We start from the raw sequence: 22,295 nt of genomic DNA, 5'->3' as shown, positions 1-22,295 counted from the left end.
AAATGAACAATTGTCAGTTTTATAGCTTCAAAACAGAAGTCCAAACTCTAAGTGCATGTCACGCCCTGGCCTTAGAGAGCCTTCTTATGTCTCTATTTGTTTGGTCAGGGTGTGATTTGGGAGGGAATTCTATGTTCTTTATTTCTTTGTTTCTGGCCTAGTGTGGTTCCCAATCAAAGGCAGCTGTCTATCGTTGTCTCTGATTGGGGATCATACTTAGGCAGGCCTTTTTCCCACCTGTGATTGTGGGTAGTTGTCTATGTGTAGTGGCCTGCGAGCACTACGTAGCTTTAGCTTGGCTACCTACCGTTTATTTAATTACATTTTTTTTTTTTTTACAGTTAACCCACCTTTTGTGAAAAAATGCATTGAAAGTATAGGGTGTGTTACTTTTTTCACCTCGATCAGAGTTTACCTGTAACGCTCATTCTGTTCTCCAGTTCCGAAGGTCTACTCACCGGTTTTCTAGGCTTCACTGAACAGGTTTCATTGTCATAAACCCCAGACTGTCTTGTCTGATTACACACACCTGGTTCCCATTTCCCCTGATTAGTATGCTATATATGTGCCCTCTGTTCCCTCTGTCAGTTACTGTTCCCATGTCCTTTGGTTGTGTGAGTACCTACTAGGTGGTGCAGCGCTTATACTGCGTGCTTTATAAATTGTGTATTATGGTTATCAGCCCGTGTTGTTCAACAAGGTTTACCCTCGCTCTTTTGTTTGGGTACAGTGTTTTTGTATACGTGTTTGTTTTGTGTATATTAAAAACCCCTATTGTGTATTCCTGTGCCTGTCTCCAAATCCTTTATACCAGCGTGACATTACCCACCTATTTTCTTACCACTACATCACAGGCTGCATCATTACATTGCCATACGGTACATAACTGTCGCAAACCATGCACCGCATCACAACAAAAATAATCACACTACACGTTAGCACCTTCTTCTGTGGTTTATCTACTTCTGTTTCTGATACAGCATGGCAAAGCAAGTTGGAAAAATTCCACGCATGCGACACACTTCATACACTGCAACCTAGTCCGGCAGATGAGTCGCAGCAGTGCAGATTGCCTCCCATTGAAATTAATGGATTTCCGTAAAGGCAGTTGGTGTGCACTAGGCTTAAAGGAACATTCCATTCGGGGTATGATAGTAGGTGCCAGGTGCACCGGTTTCAGTGTGTCAAGAACTGCAATGCTGCTGGGGTTTTCACGCTCAACAGTTTCCCCATGTGTATCAAGAATGGTCCACCACCCAAACGACATCCAGACAATTTGACATCTGAGGGAAGCATTGGAGTCAACATTGGGCAACATCCCTGTGGAACGCTTTCGACACCTTGTAGAGTCCATGCCCCGATGAACAGAGGCTCTTCTGAGGTGCAACTTATTAGGAAGGTGAACACTCAGTGTATTTAAAACATGCCTGTTTCCTTTAGGTCTAGGTTGAGTACTATTTAGGCTAACATAACAAATGAATGACCACATTCAATGTAGAGGAATGGTGTGATGATGGGCAGGATGAGGCTATAGCTTTTTATTTATTTAAATAGCCTATAGATAGGCCTATAGGGCTATCATATTAAAAATATAAATGTGTTACATTGCGCTGGGTTAAATGTTGGAATGGAATGACATGAGGTATTGCATTGAGTGCTGAATGTTGTTGTGAGTATATAAAGCATAATAAGAGTGGTCCAACAGGGCAAAAATGCTGACAAATCAGACACCTGAAAAAAAAATGGTAGCAATCTGTTTCTGGTAGCCTTGGCTTTACTGCCAGCGTGCATCATCATCAGCCTGTAAAATGTCATAGGCTATAACAAAACATGTTAACACAGACAAAACACGCTGACATGACCACAGACACAGTATACTCACTAATACGAACCAGAGCATCCATCATAGAAGTGAGCGTTTTCAAATCCGACTCTTGCCTCCTTCGATGAATTATACATGGTACCCCTACCGTTACTATCACAAAAATGCAAGGTGCCATAAAGGCAAATACTGCAAAATAGAAAATCATAACTGCTATTTAGATGGAGTAGGCCTAGCCCTAATATGGCATCGGTTTTGAGTGATAAGATTACTGAAACTGGACACACGCACGTACTGTAGGGCTATAGCAGTTCACGATAGAAAAATGAATCCAAATGGAAGAGAGACATTGAATTTGTAATGAAATTAAATGGAAACGACCACGAAAATACACACACTGTTCCAAATGCTGCCAGATGATGCGCTAATGTGACTCCCCGAGCGCCCAGATGTCTCCCAACCTTCCTTTATTTCAGGGGCCTCTGTCTCTGCTATACACGGTATGTAATATAATGGGGCTGTGGTGAGAAGGGCTGCAGTAGTCACACCATGCACAATAAACCCTGTTTAAAAAGAGTGGTCTCTAAAATCATTTATTGCAATTAAATTAATCAGATATTTTACATAGGAAATTGCTACTGCTTCACAAACAGAATAAAAAGAGCACTGTAGTAGGCCTAGCCAATGATCTATATAAACACTAGATTGCTGATGCTATGTATTGGTCAATGAGAGGCCCTGAAGCCATATTGGTTCTCATTAGAATGACCTGTCCTCCATAGGAATGAATGTTATTCTTCAGTTCAAAAATAATATTTTATCAGTATACATGTCATTGGTAGTAGCCAACATCCCTGTTAGCCACACAGGTGGGATTGCAATGTTCATAAACGCATGCGAAACAATCAGCTTTCCAAACATTGATCTCTGTTTGGGTCTTTTGCCTTATAAGCAGCCAGGGGCATAGGCCTGGTGGACACAGGCTCACCCACTGGGGAGCCAGGCCCCGCCAAGCCCACCCAATCAGATTGAGCAAAAACAAAAGAATAATACGTTATTAGTTCAAAAATACTCCCCAGCATTCATGATGCCTTCTAATTGTAGTCGCTGTACTCATAATATACAGGAGAACGATCGCCTTGCGGCTAGGATAGCTGTGCTGCAAGCTCAGCTTCAGATGCAATCGTTAGGCAAGGGTAATTTCAGTGTAGGAAAGGATGAACGGTAATTAAAAAAGTAAAAACTGTAAAGTTGTCAGGTAGCAAAGTAAGGTTGGCAACAAAACGCACAGCAACACGTAAACAAGTCTGCAAGTTGTGACCTGAAATGGCGTAAACAGTTTCAGTCATCTACCAGATAACCAGTGCAACTATGTGAAAAACATTCTTCCACATACAAAACCCTTATTCACACAAAACACTCAAAGTAAACACCCGAAAAACCACATTAAAATTATACTGCCATTTATTAATGTAGAATGTAATGTACAAAGCAGATGGAAGCAGGCAGGTCTTAACATCCAATCACATACTCCTCAACAGGGCACAGTTGCATGTGTAGGCAAGGGATCCAATCAGGGTAATGTACTCCTTGAAGTCCACGGAGCCGTCAGCATCCTGGTCCAGCATCGTCATCAGGTCATCCACTTCAGGACCACCCTTCTGCTCATGCAAATGTAATATAGGATCATTTACATTTTAGTCATTTAGCAACTCTTATTCAGAGCAATTTAGGAGGTTAAGTGCCTTGCTCAAGGGCACATTGACCGATTTTTCATGTAGTAGGATCACAAGTAAAGAAAGACAATACCTTAACATTTCTGTATTTAATTGTCATTCGCACTGAATGTCTGCGACTCCATGCAATATGGAATCAGTCAAAGTTCAATCAAACAAAGCATTAAATTGTTTTTATTCAAATCCCAACACACTTAAAGGGTTACTTCAGGATTTTGGCATTGAAGACCTTTATCTAGAACACATAGTTAGATGAACTCGTTGGCACAATTTCTATGTCTCTGCGTACAGTTTAAAGGAACTGCTAGCATGCTAGTAGATACCATAGACTTCTAATCATTGCGGTAATGCTAGTTAGAATTTGCTAATGAAACTACCTCTAACTTCCTTCGCACTGGATGCAGAGACATAAAAATAGTATCCATGAGATAATCGGACACTGGGAAAGTAAATAAAGGGCTTAGTTGCCAAAATCCTGAAGTATCTCTTTAACAATAAAAGGTGGCATTAGAATAGCATTTACTATCTCATGAGGGGCCAGTTTCCCAGATACAGATTAAGCCTAGTCCTAGATTTAAAAAGAATGCTCAGTGGTAGCTAGCAGATCGAAACGGGCCAATGTGATATTCCATTATCCGTTGCTGGATAGCTACTGTTTGGCGTAGCACAGAGAATTTTCGACCAATTCGGCCAAACTGTCAGAGTCCAATTGGTTTGTTTGAATTGATAAAATCCGGAATTATAAAGTTTTGCTGCATGAAGTAATCTAACAACGTGTTCGTCGCCATCTTGTCTTTTTCAAATATTTTCTCATTGATTGAGACAGGTGGGTCCACCCCAAAGTGTTAGGATGACACTCATCGGTCTCGATCAATGAGAGAAGATTTGAAAAATAAAAGACGGTGGCGTACACATTGTTGGATTACTTCATGGAGCAAAACATTTATTTTAATAACGGAGCATTTTCTAAATTGAAACAGACCATCTGCAACTGGACACGGACATTTTTGAAGATACATGTTTGGCCTGAATCGAGAAAGATACAATTGCCTAAATTAAGGTTGGTTGAATATTCTCTGTGCTACGCCAAACAGTACCTATCCTCTCGCAGGACTGGGCACACACTTTTGCCCTAACACACCTGACTCCAATAAGCAGCTAATCATGATCTTCAGTTAAAAACGCAATTTTTAAAAATCAGGTGTGTTTGCTAGGGATAGGGGAAAAGTGTGACACCAATCAAGCCCACAAGGACTGGAATTGCTCAGGCTTGCGAGCATCACATTAGCCCGTTACAATCTGCTAGCTACCTTAATAGATACTCTTCATTGAAAGTGATTTTTAGTCCAGGACGATAGGCTTAATCTGTGTTCGGGAAACTGGCCCGAGGTGTTGCAATGACTCACCCCAGCGATGTTGGGCAGCTCTGCCTTGATGAGGTTGGTTAGCTCTTTTTTGTTGAGGGTCTTGGCATCTCCAGTACCAGCGTGCTTGTGGAATGTCATGATGATGGCTCCCAGGGAGGCTTCCAGAGATGTGGGCTGTGCCATGGTGTCTGACGGTGATGGTGATCCTGGGGGTAGAAACTATTATAAGTACTAGGCAAGTAGCTTACATGTGGAAGGCCTTATGTTCTTTACAGGAATGAAGAGGACTATGTAAGTAAGCACTTACAAAATGAAGAATAGACATGTTAAATTGATAACAGTTACTGTATTATCTTTTAAGGTTCAGTCTAAGAATGTATTCAGTTTCCTGTCGGTCTTACCTGTGTGTAGAATAGGAGAATCTTTCAGGTGCAGGGGGGGTGGAAAGGGTAGGAACATATATAGAACAGCACCTGGCCTGTGACACTCCCCTTGATTCCATCCTTCTCTCTGCCCTTCCCTGTTCCCTCCTCTCTCTCCTCTCCCTCCTCTCTCTCTACGCTACGCCCTTCCTGCATGTCCCTGTGTGACCTGACCTTTCATGGTAGCTGCTTTAGCAAAAAAAAAATCTCTGTAGAATTCGCTGTCTAAAAAAGTATTGTCCATATTAATAGCATCATCCTTAGCCTTAATAGCGTTTGTGTGATTAATAGTAGTAGTCTATACACTAAAGTTGCATAACATGCAACTCAAATGAATACAAAACATTCCTTGTCCTCTCTTACGTTTTTGTGAACAGTATGACTTCATATATCATGCATGTATCATGCAACAACAACTGCATATAGAGAGAATGGTAAATGGTTTAAGATATCTAAGTTCATTGAAAGTCTGTTTTCTATTACACTGTCCATGGCATTTCATTGAATGGCAGGGTGTGTCCATGCTCTCTTTGTCTTGCAGTAAATACTTGCAATCCAGATCAGGTTATATTTTAGTTTATCCTGTTTATGGTTTGTTATAGTGGTGTCATTAAAAGCACAGCCTCTCTAACCGTCATTTAAAACAGGCATTTTTTAAGTCAAATCAAATGTTATTTGTCATATGCTTCGTAAACAACAGGTGTAGACTAACAGTGAAATGCTAAACTTTTAGCCCAGTGACTAAGAGAGTATGTGTTTATACTGTTGTTTTGATTATACAACAGTATAAATATGACTTGGCTAAGTCATCTGAAGAGCTGAAGGACTAATGTGACTGATGATAAACCATGAGATTTAAAAACCCTCATAATTACTCACCCCTATCAAAATGAAACCTACAGTTTTATTGCTTCTAATAAGTAGTGCGTAATCATTTTGTAACTTCGGTGAACTATCCCTTTAATATTTCAAATACACACTGAATTCAAATGTACGCCCTTGGCTGGATTCATGTAGTTGCACTTTTTCCCATGGACAAATAAAATCACAAAATGGTTTTGCGCACTGTGAATACCTCCTTGACATCCTCGCAGGTGGATGCTTCAATTTGACAGATGTTTTTATGGGATACCAATTTCACTTTTCATTTGATGATGATGATAAGGAGAAGAAGGAAGATGGTATGGATCTTACATGTGGGACACCTTTAATATCAACATATGTATTGTTGGCATTTCTCCTCCTGTGAGAAAGATTTCTGACATCTTCTCATGACATTCTTTTGCAACACATTCATGAGTTGCAAAAGATATTTGATAAATGCCATTCACAGCAAATTAAATGTTTCTGAAAGGCACAAAACACCAGGGAAATCATGACAGTTGCAGAAGGTTTTTGTAGTATAAAAAGAAAGAAAGTTGCATATGTACTGTATGTTCCCAACAATTGGCTAAACCTAATAACCAGCGTTTCGGCAACACAGTGCCTTCAGGTTTTAGTGTATCAAATATTTATCTTGGGTATGAGCAGTTTGGTTTGGCTGTTTGTCTCTCTCTCTGACCTTGTAGATATTCAAGTTGAACTTGTTTGGTTGTGACATTTAGTTTAATATCATCGGAGTTATACAAATAGAGAACCCTCATGCATGATAAGCAGCACAAATGATCTCTATCAAAGGTTAAGCCATGGGTAGAGGAGCACAATGAGGCTCAAAGAGCCATTGAATGTCATGTGTGAGTCATACACTGATGACACATAGAGAAATTAAGAGTGGGAAAGATTTTGTAAAGTGGCTGTTCCACTGGATGTCATAAGGTGAACGCACCAATTTGTAAGTCGCTCTGGATAAGAGCGTCTGCTAAATGACTTAAATGTAAATGTAAATGGAAAGAGTTAGGAGCAGGGCCATTTGGAGGCCCAAAGCGAGACTTTGTGACAAACTATATGCAATTCTACTCATTTTGCCCCCTGGAGGTCAGGCCCCTGGGTACGTGCCTTGTTGGTATTCGGCCATGATTTGGCCTACTACCAATTTAGATAGCTGGCTAGACTGGTGTACCAATCTAAAAAGTGTTAGCTGACATGGCTAATTGAGTGGCTGTCAGTGACTGACATAACAAGAGAAACATTGCTGATGCAGAACCAAATTTCAAACAAATACAAATCTTTCGGGTGGGGGGCGGGGGTTGCATCCCCCTAGCAGCTTGGGGCCTAAGCAACCGCATATGTTGCTCATGCCTGGAGCAGATTGAGAGGGAAAGGGGTGTAGACCGAAAAGGGTGTTGACTGAAGCTGGGTGTTGTCACTAGGTGACCCTCCCTGTATGCCCATTTCTTTTTGGTCACAAAAATTATTTCAAACATATTTATGCACACACACACACACACACATGCACGCACGCACGCAGGCACGCACGCACGCACGCACGCACGCACGCACACACACACACACACACACACACACACACACACACCAGAGATCAAGAGGGAGGGAGAGTCTGGTTAGGGGAAAGAGATGGGTGAGGGTAATTTAAGAACAAATTCTTATTTACAATGATGGCCTACCAAAAGGTAAAAGACATCCTGCAGGGATGGGGCCTGGGATCATTTTAAATAAATATAGGACAAAACACACATCACAACAAGAGAGATAACCCAACACTACATAAAGAGAGACCTAAGACAACAACATAGCAAGGCAGCAACACATGACAACACAGCATGGTAGCAACACAAAACATGATACCAACATTATTGGGTACAGACAACAGCACAAAGGGCAAGAAGGTAGAGACAACAATACATCACACAAAGCAGCCTCAACTGTCAGTAAGAGTGACCCTCTTTGAACGAAGAGATTGAGATGAAACTGTCCAGCTTGAGTGTTTGTTGCAGCTTGTTCCAAATCAAATTTCAATTTTTTATATATTTTTTTATATAGCCCTTCGTACATCAGCTGATATCTCAAAGTGCTGTACAGAAACCCAGCCTAAAACCCCAACAGCAAGCAATGCAGGTGTAGAAGCACGGTGCTAGGAAAACCTCCCTAGAAAGGCCAAAACCTAGGAAGAAACCTAGAGAGGAACCAGGCTATGTGGGGTGTCCAGTCCTCTTCTGGCTGTGCCGGGTGGAGATTATAACAGAACATGGCCAAGATGTTCAAATGTTCATAAATGACCAGCATGGTCAAATAATAATAAGGCAGAACAGTTGAAACTGGAGCAGCAGCACGGCCAGGTGGACTGGGGACAGCAAGGAGTCGTCATGTCAGGTAGTCCTGAGGCATGGTCCTAGGGCTCAGGTCCTCCGAGAGAGAGAAAGAAAGAGAGAAAGAGAGAATTAGAGAGAGGACACTTAAATTCACACAGGACACCGAATAGGACAGGAGAAGTACTCCAGATATAACAAACTGACCCTAGCCCCCCGACAAACTACTGCAGCATAAATACTGGAGGCTGAGACAGGAGGGGTCAGGAGACACTGTGGCCCCATCCGAGGACACCCCCGGACAGGGCCAAACAGGAAGGATATAACCCCACCCACTTTGCCAAAGCACAGCCCCCACACCACTAGAGGGATATCTTCAATCACCAACTTACCATCCTGAGACAAGGCCGAGTATAGCCCACAAAGATCTCCGCCACGGCACAACCCAAGGGGGGGCGCCAACCCAGACAGGAAGATCACATCAGTGACTCAACCCACTCAAGTGACGCACCCCTCCTAGGGACGGTATGAAAGAGCCCCAGTAAGCCAGTGACTCAGCCCCTGTAATAGGGTTAGAGGCATAGAATCCCAGTGGAAAGAGGGGAACCGGCCAGGCAGAGACAGCAAGGGCGGTTCGTTGCTCCAGAGCCTTTCTGTTCACCTTCCCACTCCTGGGCCAGACTACACTCAATCATATGACCCACTGAAGAGATGAGTCTTCAGTAAAGACTTAAAGGTTGAGACCGAGTTTGCGTCCTTACGTGGGGAGGCAGACCATTGCATAAAAATGGAGCTCTATAGGAGAAAATCTTGCCTCCAGCTGTTTGCTTAGAAATTATTGGGACAATTAGGAGGCCTGCGTCTTGTGACCGTGTCGGTATGTACAGCAGGACCAATTCAGAGAGATAGGTAGGAGCAAGCCCATGTAATGCTTTGTAGGTTAGCAGTAAAACCTTGAAATCAGCCCTTGCCTTGACAGGAAGCCAGTGTAGGGAGGCAAGCAGTGGAGTAATATGATCAAATTTTTTGGGTTCTACTCAGGATTCTAGCAGCCGTATTTAGCACTAACTGAAGTTTATTTAGTGCTTTATCCGGGTAGCCGGAAAGTAGAGCATTGCAGTAGTCTAACCTAGAAGTGACAAAAGCATGGATTAATTTTTCTGCATCATTTTTGGACAGAAAGTTTCTGATTTTTGCAATGTTACGTAGATGGAAAAAAGCTGTCCTTGAAATGGTCTTGATATGTTCTTCAAAAGAGAGATCAGGGTCCAGAGTAACGCCGAGGTCCTTCACAGTTTTATTTGAGACGACTGTGCAACCATTAAGATTGTCAGATTCAACAGAAGATCTCTTTGTTTCTTGGGACCTAGAACAAGCATCTCTGTTTTGTCCGAGTTTAAAAGTAGAAAGTTTGCAGCCATCCACTTCCTTATGTCTGAAACACATGCTTCTAGCGAGGGCAATTTTGGGGCTTCACCATGTTTCATTGAAATGTACAGCTGTGTGTCATCCGCATAGCAGTGAAAGTTAACATTATGTTTTCGAATGACATCCCCAAGAGGTAAAATATATAATGAAAACAATAGTGGTCCTAAAACAGAACCTTGAGGAACACCGAAATTTACAGTTGATTTGTCAGAGGACAAACCATTCACAGAGACAAACTGATATTTTTCCAACAGATAAGATCTAAACCAGGCCAGAACTTGTCCATGTAGACCAATTTGGGTTTCCAATCTCTCCAAAAGAATGTGGTGATCGATGGTATCAAAAGCAGCACTAAGGTCTAGGAGCACGAGGACAGATGCAGAGCCTCGGTCTGATGCCATTAAAAGGTCATTTACCACCTTCACAAGTGCAGTCTCAGTGCTATGATGGGGTCTAAAACCAGACTGAAGCATTTCGTATACATTGTTTGTCTTCAGGAAGGCAGTGAGTTGCTGCGCAACAGCCTTTTCAAAAAAATTTGAGAGGAATGGAAGATTCGATACAGGCCGATAGTTTTTTATATTTTCTGGGTCAAGGTTTGGCCTTTTCAAGAGGGGCTTTATTACTGCCACTTTTAGTGAATTTGGTACACATCCGGTGGATAGAGAGCCGTTTATTATGTTCAACATAGGAGGGCCAAGCACAGGAAGCAGCTCTTTCAGTAGTTTAGTTGGAATAGGGTCCAGTATGCAGCTTGAAGGTTTAGAGGCCATGATTATTTTCATCATTGTGTCAAGAGATATAGTACTAAAACACTTGAGCGTCTCTCTTGATCCTAGGTCCTGGCAGAGTTGTGCAGACTCAGGACAACTGAGCTTTGAAGGAATACGCAGATTTAAAGAGGAGTCCGTAATTTGCTTTCTAATAATCATGATCTTTTCCTCAAAGAAGTTCATGCATTTATCACTGCTGAAGTGAAAGCCATCCTCTCTTGGGGAATGCTGCTTTTTAGTTAGCTTTGCGACAGTATCAAAAAGGAATTTCGGATTGTTCTTATTTTCCTCAATTAAGTTGGAAAAATAGGATGATCGAGCAGCAGTAAGGGCTCTTCGATACTGCACGGTACTGTCTTTCCAAGCTAGTCTGAAGACTTCCAGTTTGGTGTGGCGCCATTTCCGTTCCAATTTTCTGGAAGCTTGCTTTTTCTCTGTCTTGCTTGCTGTAGCTCCAGTCACTAGCTGCAGCGAACTGAAAAGAGGAAAGACCCATGGATGTGTGTGCTTTGGGGACCTTTAACAGAATGTGACTGGCAGAATGGGTTAGGGCAGAGAAGCAAGACAGACAAAAAGAAAGGAATGAAATGGGAGAGATAAAGAGATCTCTGCCATTTCATCAGCTTCCCCATCATCGCTGCAGTTCCAAACAACCGCATTTAAAACTCTATTTGAAATCTTTCACTTATAGTACAGTAATCTGTCATTGAAGATATTTCACTAGAGGGCATAAAAACATGACTTCTATTGAAGAAATGGACCCAACCATCCAAAAGTTTCAATGTCGCACAATAAAACTGTTGCACCCCTCCATTAGGATCGCTTTACATGGTGGTTGTAGAGGTAGATTGCTATTTGCTATTTAACCATGCAGTGTTGATATGTGGAGCTGCCAAATATACATTACCGCTTTTCTCAAATGTATCTAAATGTACAGGAAAACATAAGAACATGTGGCATGAGAATCTATTTTAAATTATTTTCATGTGACGTTTCCATTAGCTAACCCGCTAATATAGAAAAAGGGGTTTGTAGGCTACAGTCACAGACTGTGGAAAGATTTTTCGACAGGGGTGCAGGATTTTTTTTGTCTGATTTTAGATATTTATGCTTTAATTTCCGAGGGAGGTATATACTCAATCCCCTGGCTGTCAGTCCTTCACAACCTGCTTGCACAAATAGGAGTACTTTTTCAACAAGCACCCTGTCTAGCCTACTCGACAAACTTGTTGGCTAGTTAGTTACTCAATGTCAAAGAATAATGTGCATGTTTTGCTGAAAATGTGAAACATGTATATCTGATTTTGACTGAATATACACACTGCATTGCAGGAAGGTTCTCCAGGAACAGGTTGATTAAATTAAGATCCTACAAAACCTATTCACAAAACCCTTGTTCACACAAAAAACTCACAAAATAAACACCCGAACAACCAAATTAAAAAATAAACAGACATTTATTAATGTAGAATGTAATGTAATACACCGTACAAAGCAGATGGAAGCAGACAGGTCTTTACATCCAATCACATACTCCTCACCAGGGCACAGTTGCATGCGTAGGCAAGGGATCCAATCAGGGTAATGTACTCCTTGAAGTCCACGGAGCCGTCAGCATCCTGGTCCAGCATCGTCATCAGGTCATCTACTTCAGGACTACCCTTCTGCTCATGCAAATGTAATATAGGATCATTTACATTTTAGTCATTTAGCAAATGCTCTTATCCAGAGCAATTTACAGGAGCAATTAGGGTTAAGTGCCTTGCTCAAGGGCACATTGACAGATTTTTAATGGAGTCAGATCACAAGTAAAGAAAGACACAATACCTTAACATTTCTGTATTTAATTGTCATTCGCACTGAGTGGTTGAGACTCCATGCAATATAGAATCAGTCAAAGTTCAATCGAACCAAGAATTAAATAGTTTTTATTCAAATCACAACACACTTAAAGGAATACTTCAGGATTTTGGCTTTGAAGCCCTTTATCAAAGAACCCAGAGTTAGATGAACTTGTTGAACCAATTTCTATTGGTTAGTAGATACCATAGGTTTCTAGTAATTGCGGTATGCTAGTAGATACCATAGGTTTCTAGTCATTGCGGTAATGCTAGTTAGAATCTCTACCCCCTCCAGGTGTCGCTTATTTTCTCCAGTGTATTTATCCCAGTGTTTCCTGTCTCTCTGTGCTAGTTTGTCTTGTCTGGTTCAAGTCAACCAGCGTGTTTTTCCTCCCGTGTCTGCATCTGGGTCTGGACCTGAGCCCTTACAGGAACTGCTAGCATGCTAGTAGATACCATAGACTTCTAGTCATACAGATCAAGCCTAGTCCTAGATTTAAAAATAAAAAATATGCTTAATAGTAGCAAGCACATTCAGTTTACTTCATGGAGCAAAACATTTATTTTAATAACGGAGCATTTTCTAAATTGAAACAAACCACCTGCAACTGGACACTGACATTTTTGGCCGAATGGAGAAAAAAGATCGTATCGTTAAGGATGGTTTGTTGAATATTCCCTATGCTACGCCAAACAGTACTCTCACAGGCCTGGGCACTCCAGTCCTCAGGGGCCTGATTGGTGTTACACTTTTGCCCTAACACACCTGACTCCAATAATCAACTAATCATCTTCAGTTAAAAAGGCAATTTGTTTAAATCAGGTGTGTTTGCTAGAGATAGGGGGAAAGTGTGACACCAATCAAGCCCACAGGGACTGGAATTGCTCAGGCCTGCGAGCATCACATTAGCCCGTTACAATCTGCTAGCTAGCGCAATGGATACTCTTCGTTGAAAGTGATTTCTTGTGGAATGTCATGATGAGAGCTCCCAGGGAGGCTTCCAGAGATGTGGGCTGTGCCATGGTGTCTGACGGTGACGGTGATGGTGATCCTGGGGGTAGAAACTATTATAAGTACTAGGCAAGTAGCTTACATGTGGAAGGCCTTATGTACTTTACAGGAATGAAGAGGACTATGTAAGTAAGCACTTACAAAATGAAGAATAGACATAGACATGTCTAATTGATAAGTTTACTCAGACCAATGATATCACACATATTACTGACTTGAACTCTTGTTTAAATGCATGAACAGTTGGAGACATTCCAAGTATTTGGACACAGTAGTGTTGTAAATAAATGTACAGTATAACCTTTGTTAATGATTCTTTCCAGTCACGCAACGTATGTTGATTACTGTTCCAAATGACATTCATGTACGATATCTAACCCTAAAGCATTTAAAAAAAATGATTTTGCAAGTTCCTGCTTTCTACCCTACTATGCTATTATCAAATTGTATTGGTCACGTACACATACGGTATTTACAGATGCTATTGCAGGTGCTGCTACATGCTTATGCTTCTAGCAGTGCAGTAATACCTTACAATACATGAAAATCCCCAAAATGTAAAGAAAATCATTAAGAAATATCCAAGCTAGCAATGCTCTCTGCCGTCTCCTGAAGTCCACGATCAGTTCCTTCGTTTTGTTTATGTTGAAGGAGCAGTTATTTTCCTGGCACTACCCCGCCAGGGCCCTCACCTCTTCCTTGTATTATCTTTTAAGATTGTCTAAGAATGTATTCTGTTTCTCCTGAGTTTCCTGTCGGTCTTAGCCGTGTGTAGAATAGGAGAATCTGTCAGGTGCAGACGGGGAGAGACTGAGGGAGCTTCTATTGAAGAGCACCTGGCCTGTGACATTGTTATTTGTCACATAAATACAAATACAATTATTACAAATACAATTATTCATGCCTGGAGCAGATTGAGAGGGAAAAGGGTGTAGGCCGAAAAGTTTTATTTATTAGGAAGCTGGGTGTTGTTGCTAGGTGACCCTCCTTATATACCCATGTCTTTTTGGTCAGCAAATTGTCTAACACGTGTATTCACACACACACACACACACACACACACACACACACACACACCAGAGATAGAGAGGGAGGGAGAGTCTGGTTTGGGGAAAGAGAGGGGTGAGGGTTAGGGCAGAGAAGCAAGACAGAGAAAAAGAAAGGAATGAAATTGGAGAGATAGAGAACTCTGACATTTCATCATGTTCCCCTTATCGCTGCAGTTCCAAACAACCACATTTAAAACATTATTTTAAATATTTCACTTATAGTACTGTAATCTGTCATTACAATGATATTCCACTAGAGGGCATAAAAACAACTTTTGGATGGTCCATTTCATCAATAAAAGTCATGTCATTGCCCTAGAAGACAAAATAAACCCTTGCTCACCAGATTGTCACAAATAGATAGATTGTATGCTTCAAACTAGTTGACATCGGTACAGTTCTCTGTGATCTGTTTCTTTCATGAAGTAAGACATTTATGGACTGGGGAGAAAATGCAATAACAAAAAACAATGTGGAAAAGATTTTCAGTACAAAATTTCCAAATTATATCAGTTTGACCGGTTGCAAGGAAATACAAAGCTGTGAAAATGACCCAACATGTTTCTGATAAGATTTCAGTTTGAATTGGAGGCATATATCTGGTTGAATTGAAATACTACCTGCTTTTATGATGCTGCTCAAGATAGCACCCCTACTGACAGTATCTGACTGTGCTTTCACATTCTCTCATATTTCTCCGCTCGAGTAAAGATGTTGCCTACATTTTGTGTATAATTTTACTGCAAGAAATTATTAATATTAAGGCTATGTGTGAGGTTTTGGACCAACAGTCAGTTTCCAGATTTTAGTTTCCATTTAACGGATCTGAACAGTAGGCTACGGTTCCCTTGATGTACCATAGGCCTATTTGAAGTTGCGCACTGTGAATACCTCCTTGACATCCTCGCAGGTGGATGCTTCAATTTGACAGATGTTTTTATGGGATACCAATTTCACTTTTCATTTGATGATAAAGGAGAAGGAAGATGGTATGGATCTTACATTTGGGACACCTTTAATATCAACACATGTATTGTTGGCATTGTGCCACTGGTGAGGTTCCTCCTGTGAGAAACATTTCTGACATCTTCTCATGACATTCTCCATTTGAACGCTAGGCTCACTACACAAAGCCACTTTCCCACAACTTTAGCTGCTTACAAAAAGTGAGTTGCAAAAGATATTTGATAAATGCCATTCACAGCTAATTAAATGTTTCTGCAAGGCACAAAACACCAGGGAAATCATGACAGTTGCACAAGGTTTTTGTAGTATAAAAAGAAAGAAAGTTGCATATATGTATGTTCCCAACAATTGGCTAAACCTAATAACCAGCGTTTCGGCAACAGTGCCTTCAGGTTTTAGTGTATCAAATATTTATCTTGGGTATGAGCAGTTTGGTTTGGCTGTTTGTCTCTCTCTCTGACCTTGTAGATATTCAAGTTGAACTTGTTTGGTTGTGACATTTAGTTTAATATCATCGGAGTTATACAAATAGAGAACCCTCATGCATGATAAGCAGCACAAATGATCTCTATCAAAGGTTAAGCCATGGGTAGAGGAGCACAATGAGGCTCAAAGAGCCATTGAATGTCATGTGTGAGTCATACACTGATGACCCATAGAGAAATTAAGAGTGGGAAAGAGTTAGGAGCAGGGCCATTTGGAGGCCCTAAGCGAGACTTTGTGACAAACTATATGCAATTCTACTCATTTTGCCCCCTGGAGGTCAGGCCCCTGGGCACGTGCCTTGTTGGTATTCGGCCATGATTTGGCCTACTACAAATTTAGATAGCTGGCTAGACTAGTGTACCAATCTAAAAAGTGTTAGCTGACATGGCTAATTGAGTGGCTGTCAGTGACTGACATAACAAGAGAAACATTGCTGATGCAGAACCAAATGTCAAACTTGCACCTTGTGTATTCTGCTATTCTAACTCGCAACAGTAAGCTGAAACCCAGACTGAGTAAAAACAAATACAAATCTTTCGGGGGGGTTGCGTCCCCCTAGCAGCTTGGGGCCTAAGCAACCGCATATGTTGCTCATGCCTGGAGCAGATTGAGAGGGAAAAGGGTGTAGACCGAAAAGGGTGTTGACTGAAGCTGGGTGTTGTCACTAGGTGACCCTTCCTGTATGCCCATTTCTTTTTGGTCACAAAAATTATTTCAAACATATTTATGCACACACACACACACACCAGAGATCAAGAGGGAGGGAGAGTCTGGTTAGGGGAAAGAGATGGGTGAGGGTAATTTAAGAACAAATTCTTATTTACAATGATGGCCTACCAAAAGGTAAAAGACATCCTGCAGGGATGGGGCCTGGGATCATTTTTATTTTTTAAATGAAATATAAATATAGGACAAAACACCCAACACTACATAAAGAGAGACCTAAGACAACAACATAGCAAGGCAGCAACACATGACAACACAGAATGGTAGCAACACAAAACATGGTACAAACATTATTGGGTACAGACAACAGCACAAAGGGCAAGAAGGTAGAGACAACAATACATCACACAAAGCAGCCTCAACTGTCAGTAAGAGTGACCCTCTTTGAACGAAGAGATTGAGATGAAACTGTCCAGCTTGAGTGTTTGTTGCAGCTTGTTCCAAATTAAATTTCATTTTTTAAATATTTTTTTATATAGCCCTTCGTACATCAGCTTATATCTCAAAGTGCTGTACAGAAACCCAGCCTAAAACCCCAAACAGCAAGCAATGCAGGTGTAGAAGCACGATGGCTAGGAAAAACTCCCTAGAAAGGCCAAAACCTAGGAAGAAACCTAGAGCGGAACCAGGCTATGTGGGGTGGCCAGTCCTCTTCTGGCTGTGCCGGGTGGAGATTATAACAGAACATGGCCAAGATGTTCAAATGTTCATAAATGACCAGCATGGTCAAATAGTAATAAGGCAGAACAGTTGAAACTGGAGCAGCAGCACGGCCAGGTGGACTGGGGACAGCAAGGAGTCATCATGTCAGGTAGTCCTGAGGCATGGTCCTAGGGCTCAGGTCCTCCGAGAGAGCGAAAGAAAGAGAGAGCGAGAATTAGAGAGAGGACACTTAAATTCACGCAGGACACCGAATAGGACAAGAGAAGTACTCCAGATATAACAAACTGACCCTAGCCCCCCGACACATAAACTACTGCAGCATAAATACTGGAGGCTGAGACAGGAGGGGTCAGGAGACACTGTGGCCCCATCCGAGGACACCCCCGGACAGGGCCAAACAGGAAGGATATAACCCCACCCACTTTGCCAAAGCACAGCCCCCACACCACTAGAGGGATATCTTCAACCACCAACTTACCATCCTGAGACAAGGCCGAGTATAGCCCACAAAGATCTCCGCCACGGCACAACCCAAGGGGGGGGGGGCGCCAACCCAGACAGGAAGATCACATTAGTGACTCAACCCACTCAAGTGACGCACCCCTCCTAGGGACGGTATGAAAGAGCCCCAGTAAACCAGTGACTCAGCCCCTGTAATAGGGTTAGAGGCAGAGAATCCCAGTGGAAAGAGAGGAACCGGCCAGGCAGAGACAGCAAGGGCGGTTCGTTGCTCCAGAGCCTTTCCGTTCACCTTCCCACTCCTGGGCCAGACTCAGTGGGTCATATGACCCACTGAAGAGATGAGTCTTCAGTAAAGACTTAAAGGTTGAGACCGAGTTTGCGTCTCTTTCGTGGGTAGGCAGACCATTCCATAAAAATGGAGCTCTTATAGGAGAAAGCCCTGCCTCCAGCTGTTTGCTTAGAAATTCTAGGGACAAGTAGGAGGCCTGCGTCTTGTGACCGTAGCGTACGTGTAGGTATGTACAGCAGGACCAAATCAGAGAGATAGGTAGGAGCAAGCCCATGTAATGATTTGTAGGTGAGCAGTAAAACCTTGAAATCAGCCCTTGCCTTGACAGGAAGCCAGTGTAGGGAGGCAAGCACTGGAGTAATATGATCAAATTTTGGGGTTCTAGTCAGGATTCTAGCAGCCATATTTAGCACTAACTGAAGTTTATTTAGTGCTTTATCCGGGTAGCCGGAAAGTAGAGCATTGCAGTAGTCTAACCTAGAAGTGACAAAAGCATGGATTAATTTTTCTGCATCATTTTTGGACAGAAAGTTTCTGATTTTTGCAATGTTACGTAGATGGAAAAAAGCTGTCCTTGAAATGGTCTTGATATGTTCTTCAAAAGAGAGATCAGGGTCCAGAGTAACGCCGAGGTCCTTCAGTTTTATTTGAGATGACTGTACAACCATTAAGATTGTCAGATTCAACAGAAGATCTCTTTGTTTCTTGGGACCTAGAACAAGCATCTCTGTTTTGTCCGAGTTTAAAAGTAGAAAGTTTGCAGCCATCCACTTCCTTATGTCTGAAACGCATGCTTCTAGCGAGGGCAATTTTGGGGCTTCACCATGTTTCATTGAAATGTAAAACTGTGTGTCATCCGCATAGTTAACAGTTAAAATTAACATTATGTTTTCGAATGACATCCCCAAGAGGTAAAATATATAGTGAAAACAATAGTGGTCCTAAAACGGAACCTTGAGGAACTCCGAAATTTACAGTTGATTTGTCAGAGGACAAACCATTCACAGAGACAAACTGATATCTTTCCGACAGATAAGATCAAAACCAGGCCAGAACTTGTCCATGTAGACCAATTTGGGTTTCCAATCTCTCCAAAAGAATGTGGTGATCGATGGTATCAAAAGCAGCACTAAGGTCTAGGAGCACGAGGACATATGCAGAGCCTCTGTCTGATGCCATTAAAAGGTCATTTACCGCCTTCACAAGTGCAGACTCAGTGCTATGATGGGGTCTAAAACCAGACTGAAGCATTTCGTATACATTGTTTTGTATTCAGGAAGGCAGTGAGTTGCTGCGCAACAGCCTTTTCTAAATTTTTTGAGAGGAATGGAAGATTCGATATAGGCTAATAGTTTTTTATATTTTCTGGGTCAAGGTTTGGCTTTTTCAAGAGAGGCTTTATTACTGCCACTTTTAGTGAGTTTGGTACACATCCGGTGGATAGAGAGACGTTTATTATGTTCAACATAGGAGGGCCAAGCACAGGAAGCAGCTCTTTCAGTAGTTTAGTTAGAATAGGGTCCAGTATGCAGCTTGAAGGTTTAGAGGCCATTATTATTTTCATCATTGTGTCAAGAGATATAGTACTAAAACACTTGAGCGTTTTCTCTGTCTTGCTTGCTGCATCTCCAGTCACTAGCTGCAGCGAACTGAAAAGAGGAAAGACCCATGGATGTGTGTGCTTTGGGGACCTTTAACAGAATGTGACTGGCAGAATGGGTTAGGGCAGAGAAGCAAGACAGACAGAAAGGAATGAAATGGGAGAGATAAAGAGATCTCTGCCATTTAATCAGCTTCCCCATCATCGCGGCAGTTCCAAACAACTACATTTAAAACTCTATTTTAAATCTTTCACTTATAGTACAGTAATCTGTCATTGAAGATATTTCACTAGAGGGCATAAAAACATGACTTCTATTGAAGAAATGGACCCAACCATGCTTGCACAAATAGGAGTACTTTTTCAACAAGCACCCTGTCTAGCCTACTCGACAAACTTGTTGGCTAGTTAGTTACTCAATGTCAAAGAATAATGTGCATGTTTTGCTGAAAATGTGAAACCTGTATATCTGATTTTGTCTGAATATCAGAAAGCCACACATCTAGCTAGGGCTACAGATGTAGGATCTAAATTTGAGCCAGTTTGCTACAGCAGGAAAATAATTCTGCAGTAAGAGGACATGTGAATTTTGTGGAGTTTGTAAGGGAAAATCAAGACTGAAATTTCAAAGTGGAAATCAAATTTCAGAATCTTCAAATATAGTATAGCCTCAAATACACTACAAGTTAAACATTTCCTGCATTGCAGGAAAGTTCTCCAGCAACAGGTTGATCAAATTAAGATCCTACAAAACCTATTCACAAAACCCTTATTCACACAAAAAACTCACAAAATAAACAACCGAACAACCAACTTGTCTGGTTCAAGTCAACCAGCGTGTTTTTCCCGCACTCCTGCTTTTACTATTCTCTCGTTTGCTAGTCCTCCCGGTTTTGACCCTTGCCTGTTTTCTGGACTCTGTACCTACTGGACTCTGATCTGGTTTTGAACTTTTGCCTGTCTACGACAATTCGCTTGCCTACCCCTTTTGGAACTAATAAATATCACACACTCAAACCATCTGCCTCCCGTGTCAGCATCTGGGTCTGGCCCTGAGCCCTTATAGAAACTGCTAGCATGCTAGTAGATACCACAGACTTCTAGTCATACAGATCAAGCCTAGTCCTAGATTTAAAAAGAAAAACTATGGTTAATAGTAGCAAGCACGTTCAGATTACTTCATGGAGCGAAACATTTATTTTAATAACGGAGAATTTTCTAAATTGAAACAAACCACCTGCAACTGGACACTGACATTTTTGGCCGAATCGAGAAAGAAGATTGTTTCGTTAAGGATGGTTGGTTGAATATTCCCTGTGCTACGCCAAACAGTACCTATCCTCTCACAGGCCTGGGCACTCCAGTCCTCAGGGGCCTGATTGGTGTTACACTTTTGCCCTAACACACCTGACTCCAATAATCAACTAATCATGATCTTCAGTTAAAAATGCAATTTGTTTAAATCAGGTGTGTTTGCTAGGGAGAGGGGGAAAGTGTGACACCAATCAAGCCCACAGGGACTGGAATTGCTCAGGCCTTATAGTACTGTAATCTGTCATTACAATGATATTCCACTAGAGGGCATAAAAACATAACTTTTGGATGGTCCATTTCATCAATAAAGGTCATATCATTGCCCTAGAATACTAAATAAACACTTGCTCCGCAGATTGTCACAAATAGATAGATTGTATGCTTCAAACTAGTTGACATCTGTACAGTTCTCTGATCTCTGTTTCTTTCATGAAATTAAGACATTTATGGACTGGGGAGAAAATGCAATAACAAAAAAAACATTGTGGAAAAGATTTTCAGTGCAAAATTTCCAAATGACATCAGTTTGACCGGTTGCAAGGAAATAGAAAGCTGTGAAAATGACCCAACATGTTTCTGATAAGATTTCAGTTTGGATTGGATGCATATATCTGGTTGAATTGAAATACTACCTGATTTTATGATGCTGATCAAGATAGCACCCCTACTGACAGTATCTGACTGTGCTTTCGCATTCTCTCATATTTCTCCGCTTGAGTAAAGATGTTGCCTACATTTTGTGTGATCTGAACAGTAGGCTACGGTTCCCTTGATGTGCTGTAGGCCTATTTGAAGTCCCCATCTTGTGACTGTCGAATTTGTATGGCGCCTCACAATCATCACACATAACATAGGCACTGCTATCATCCTCTTTTACCACTTCACCAAATCATTAACGAACATTACTTTTCTGGCCCTCCCTCTTCCTTTTCAACTCCCCATTTCGTAGCTTTTCTTTTATTGAATTAAACTCAGATAATGTCTGTGGATGGCATTAACTTTTTCTTGTCGGCAGGCCTATTTGGCGCACGTACAGTTAGTGCATAAGCCTACATTTTAGGGCCTAATGCCAGATAACCTAAAATAATGAAAGATAAACCTCAATGTAGCAGAGCTATAGGAGGATGTGCTCA

The 22,295-nt window shown here is 41.6% G+C and overlaps 2 protein-coding genes across 2 annotated transcripts; both read right to left on the bottom strand.

Moving 5' to 3' along the window:
- Positions 1 to 3,268: 3,268 nt before the first annotated feature.
- Positions 3,269 to 5,401, bottom strand: LOC115132764 (protein S100-A1-like). Its single transcript, XM_029665505.2, has 3 exons — positions 5,327 to 5,401; positions 4,965 to 5,131; positions 3,269 to 3,483 (listed from the first exon to the last, which is right to left on the bottom strand). The coding sequence occupies exons 1-3, from the start codon at positions 5,382 to 5,384 to the stop codon at positions 3,346 to 3,348; spliced, it is 363 nt and encodes a 120-aa protein (XP_029521365.1). The 5' UTR covers positions 5,385 to 5,401; the 3' UTR covers positions 3,269 to 3,345.
- Positions 5,402 to 12,271: 6,870 nt separating this feature from the next.
- Positions 12,272 to 13,717, bottom strand: LOC115132587 (protein S100-A1-like). The gene is made up of 3 exons (XM_065021070.1): positions 13,540 to 13,717; positions 13,291 to 13,361; positions 12,272 to 12,418 (listed from the first exon to the last, which is right to left on the bottom strand). The coding sequence occupies exons 1-3, from the start codon at positions 13,616 to 13,618 to the stop codon at positions 12,281 to 12,283; spliced, it is 288 nt and encodes a 95-aa protein (XP_064877142.1). The 5' UTR covers positions 13,619 to 13,717; the 3' UTR covers positions 12,272 to 12,280.
- Between the last annotated feature and the right edge of the window lie 8,578 nt (positions 13,718 to 22,295).

This window comes from Oncorhynchus nerka, linkage group LG7 (genome assembly GCF_034236695.1).
Source record: "Oncorhynchus nerka isolate Pitt River linkage group LG7, Oner_Uvic_2.0, whole genome shotgun sequence".
NCBI lineage: Eukaryota > Metazoa > Chordata > Actinopteri > Salmoniformes > Salmonidae > Oncorhynchus > Oncorhynchus nerka.
The sequence above is the reverse complement of the archived record's forward strand: the minus strand, read 5'-3'. Positions and strand labels throughout refer to the sequence as shown.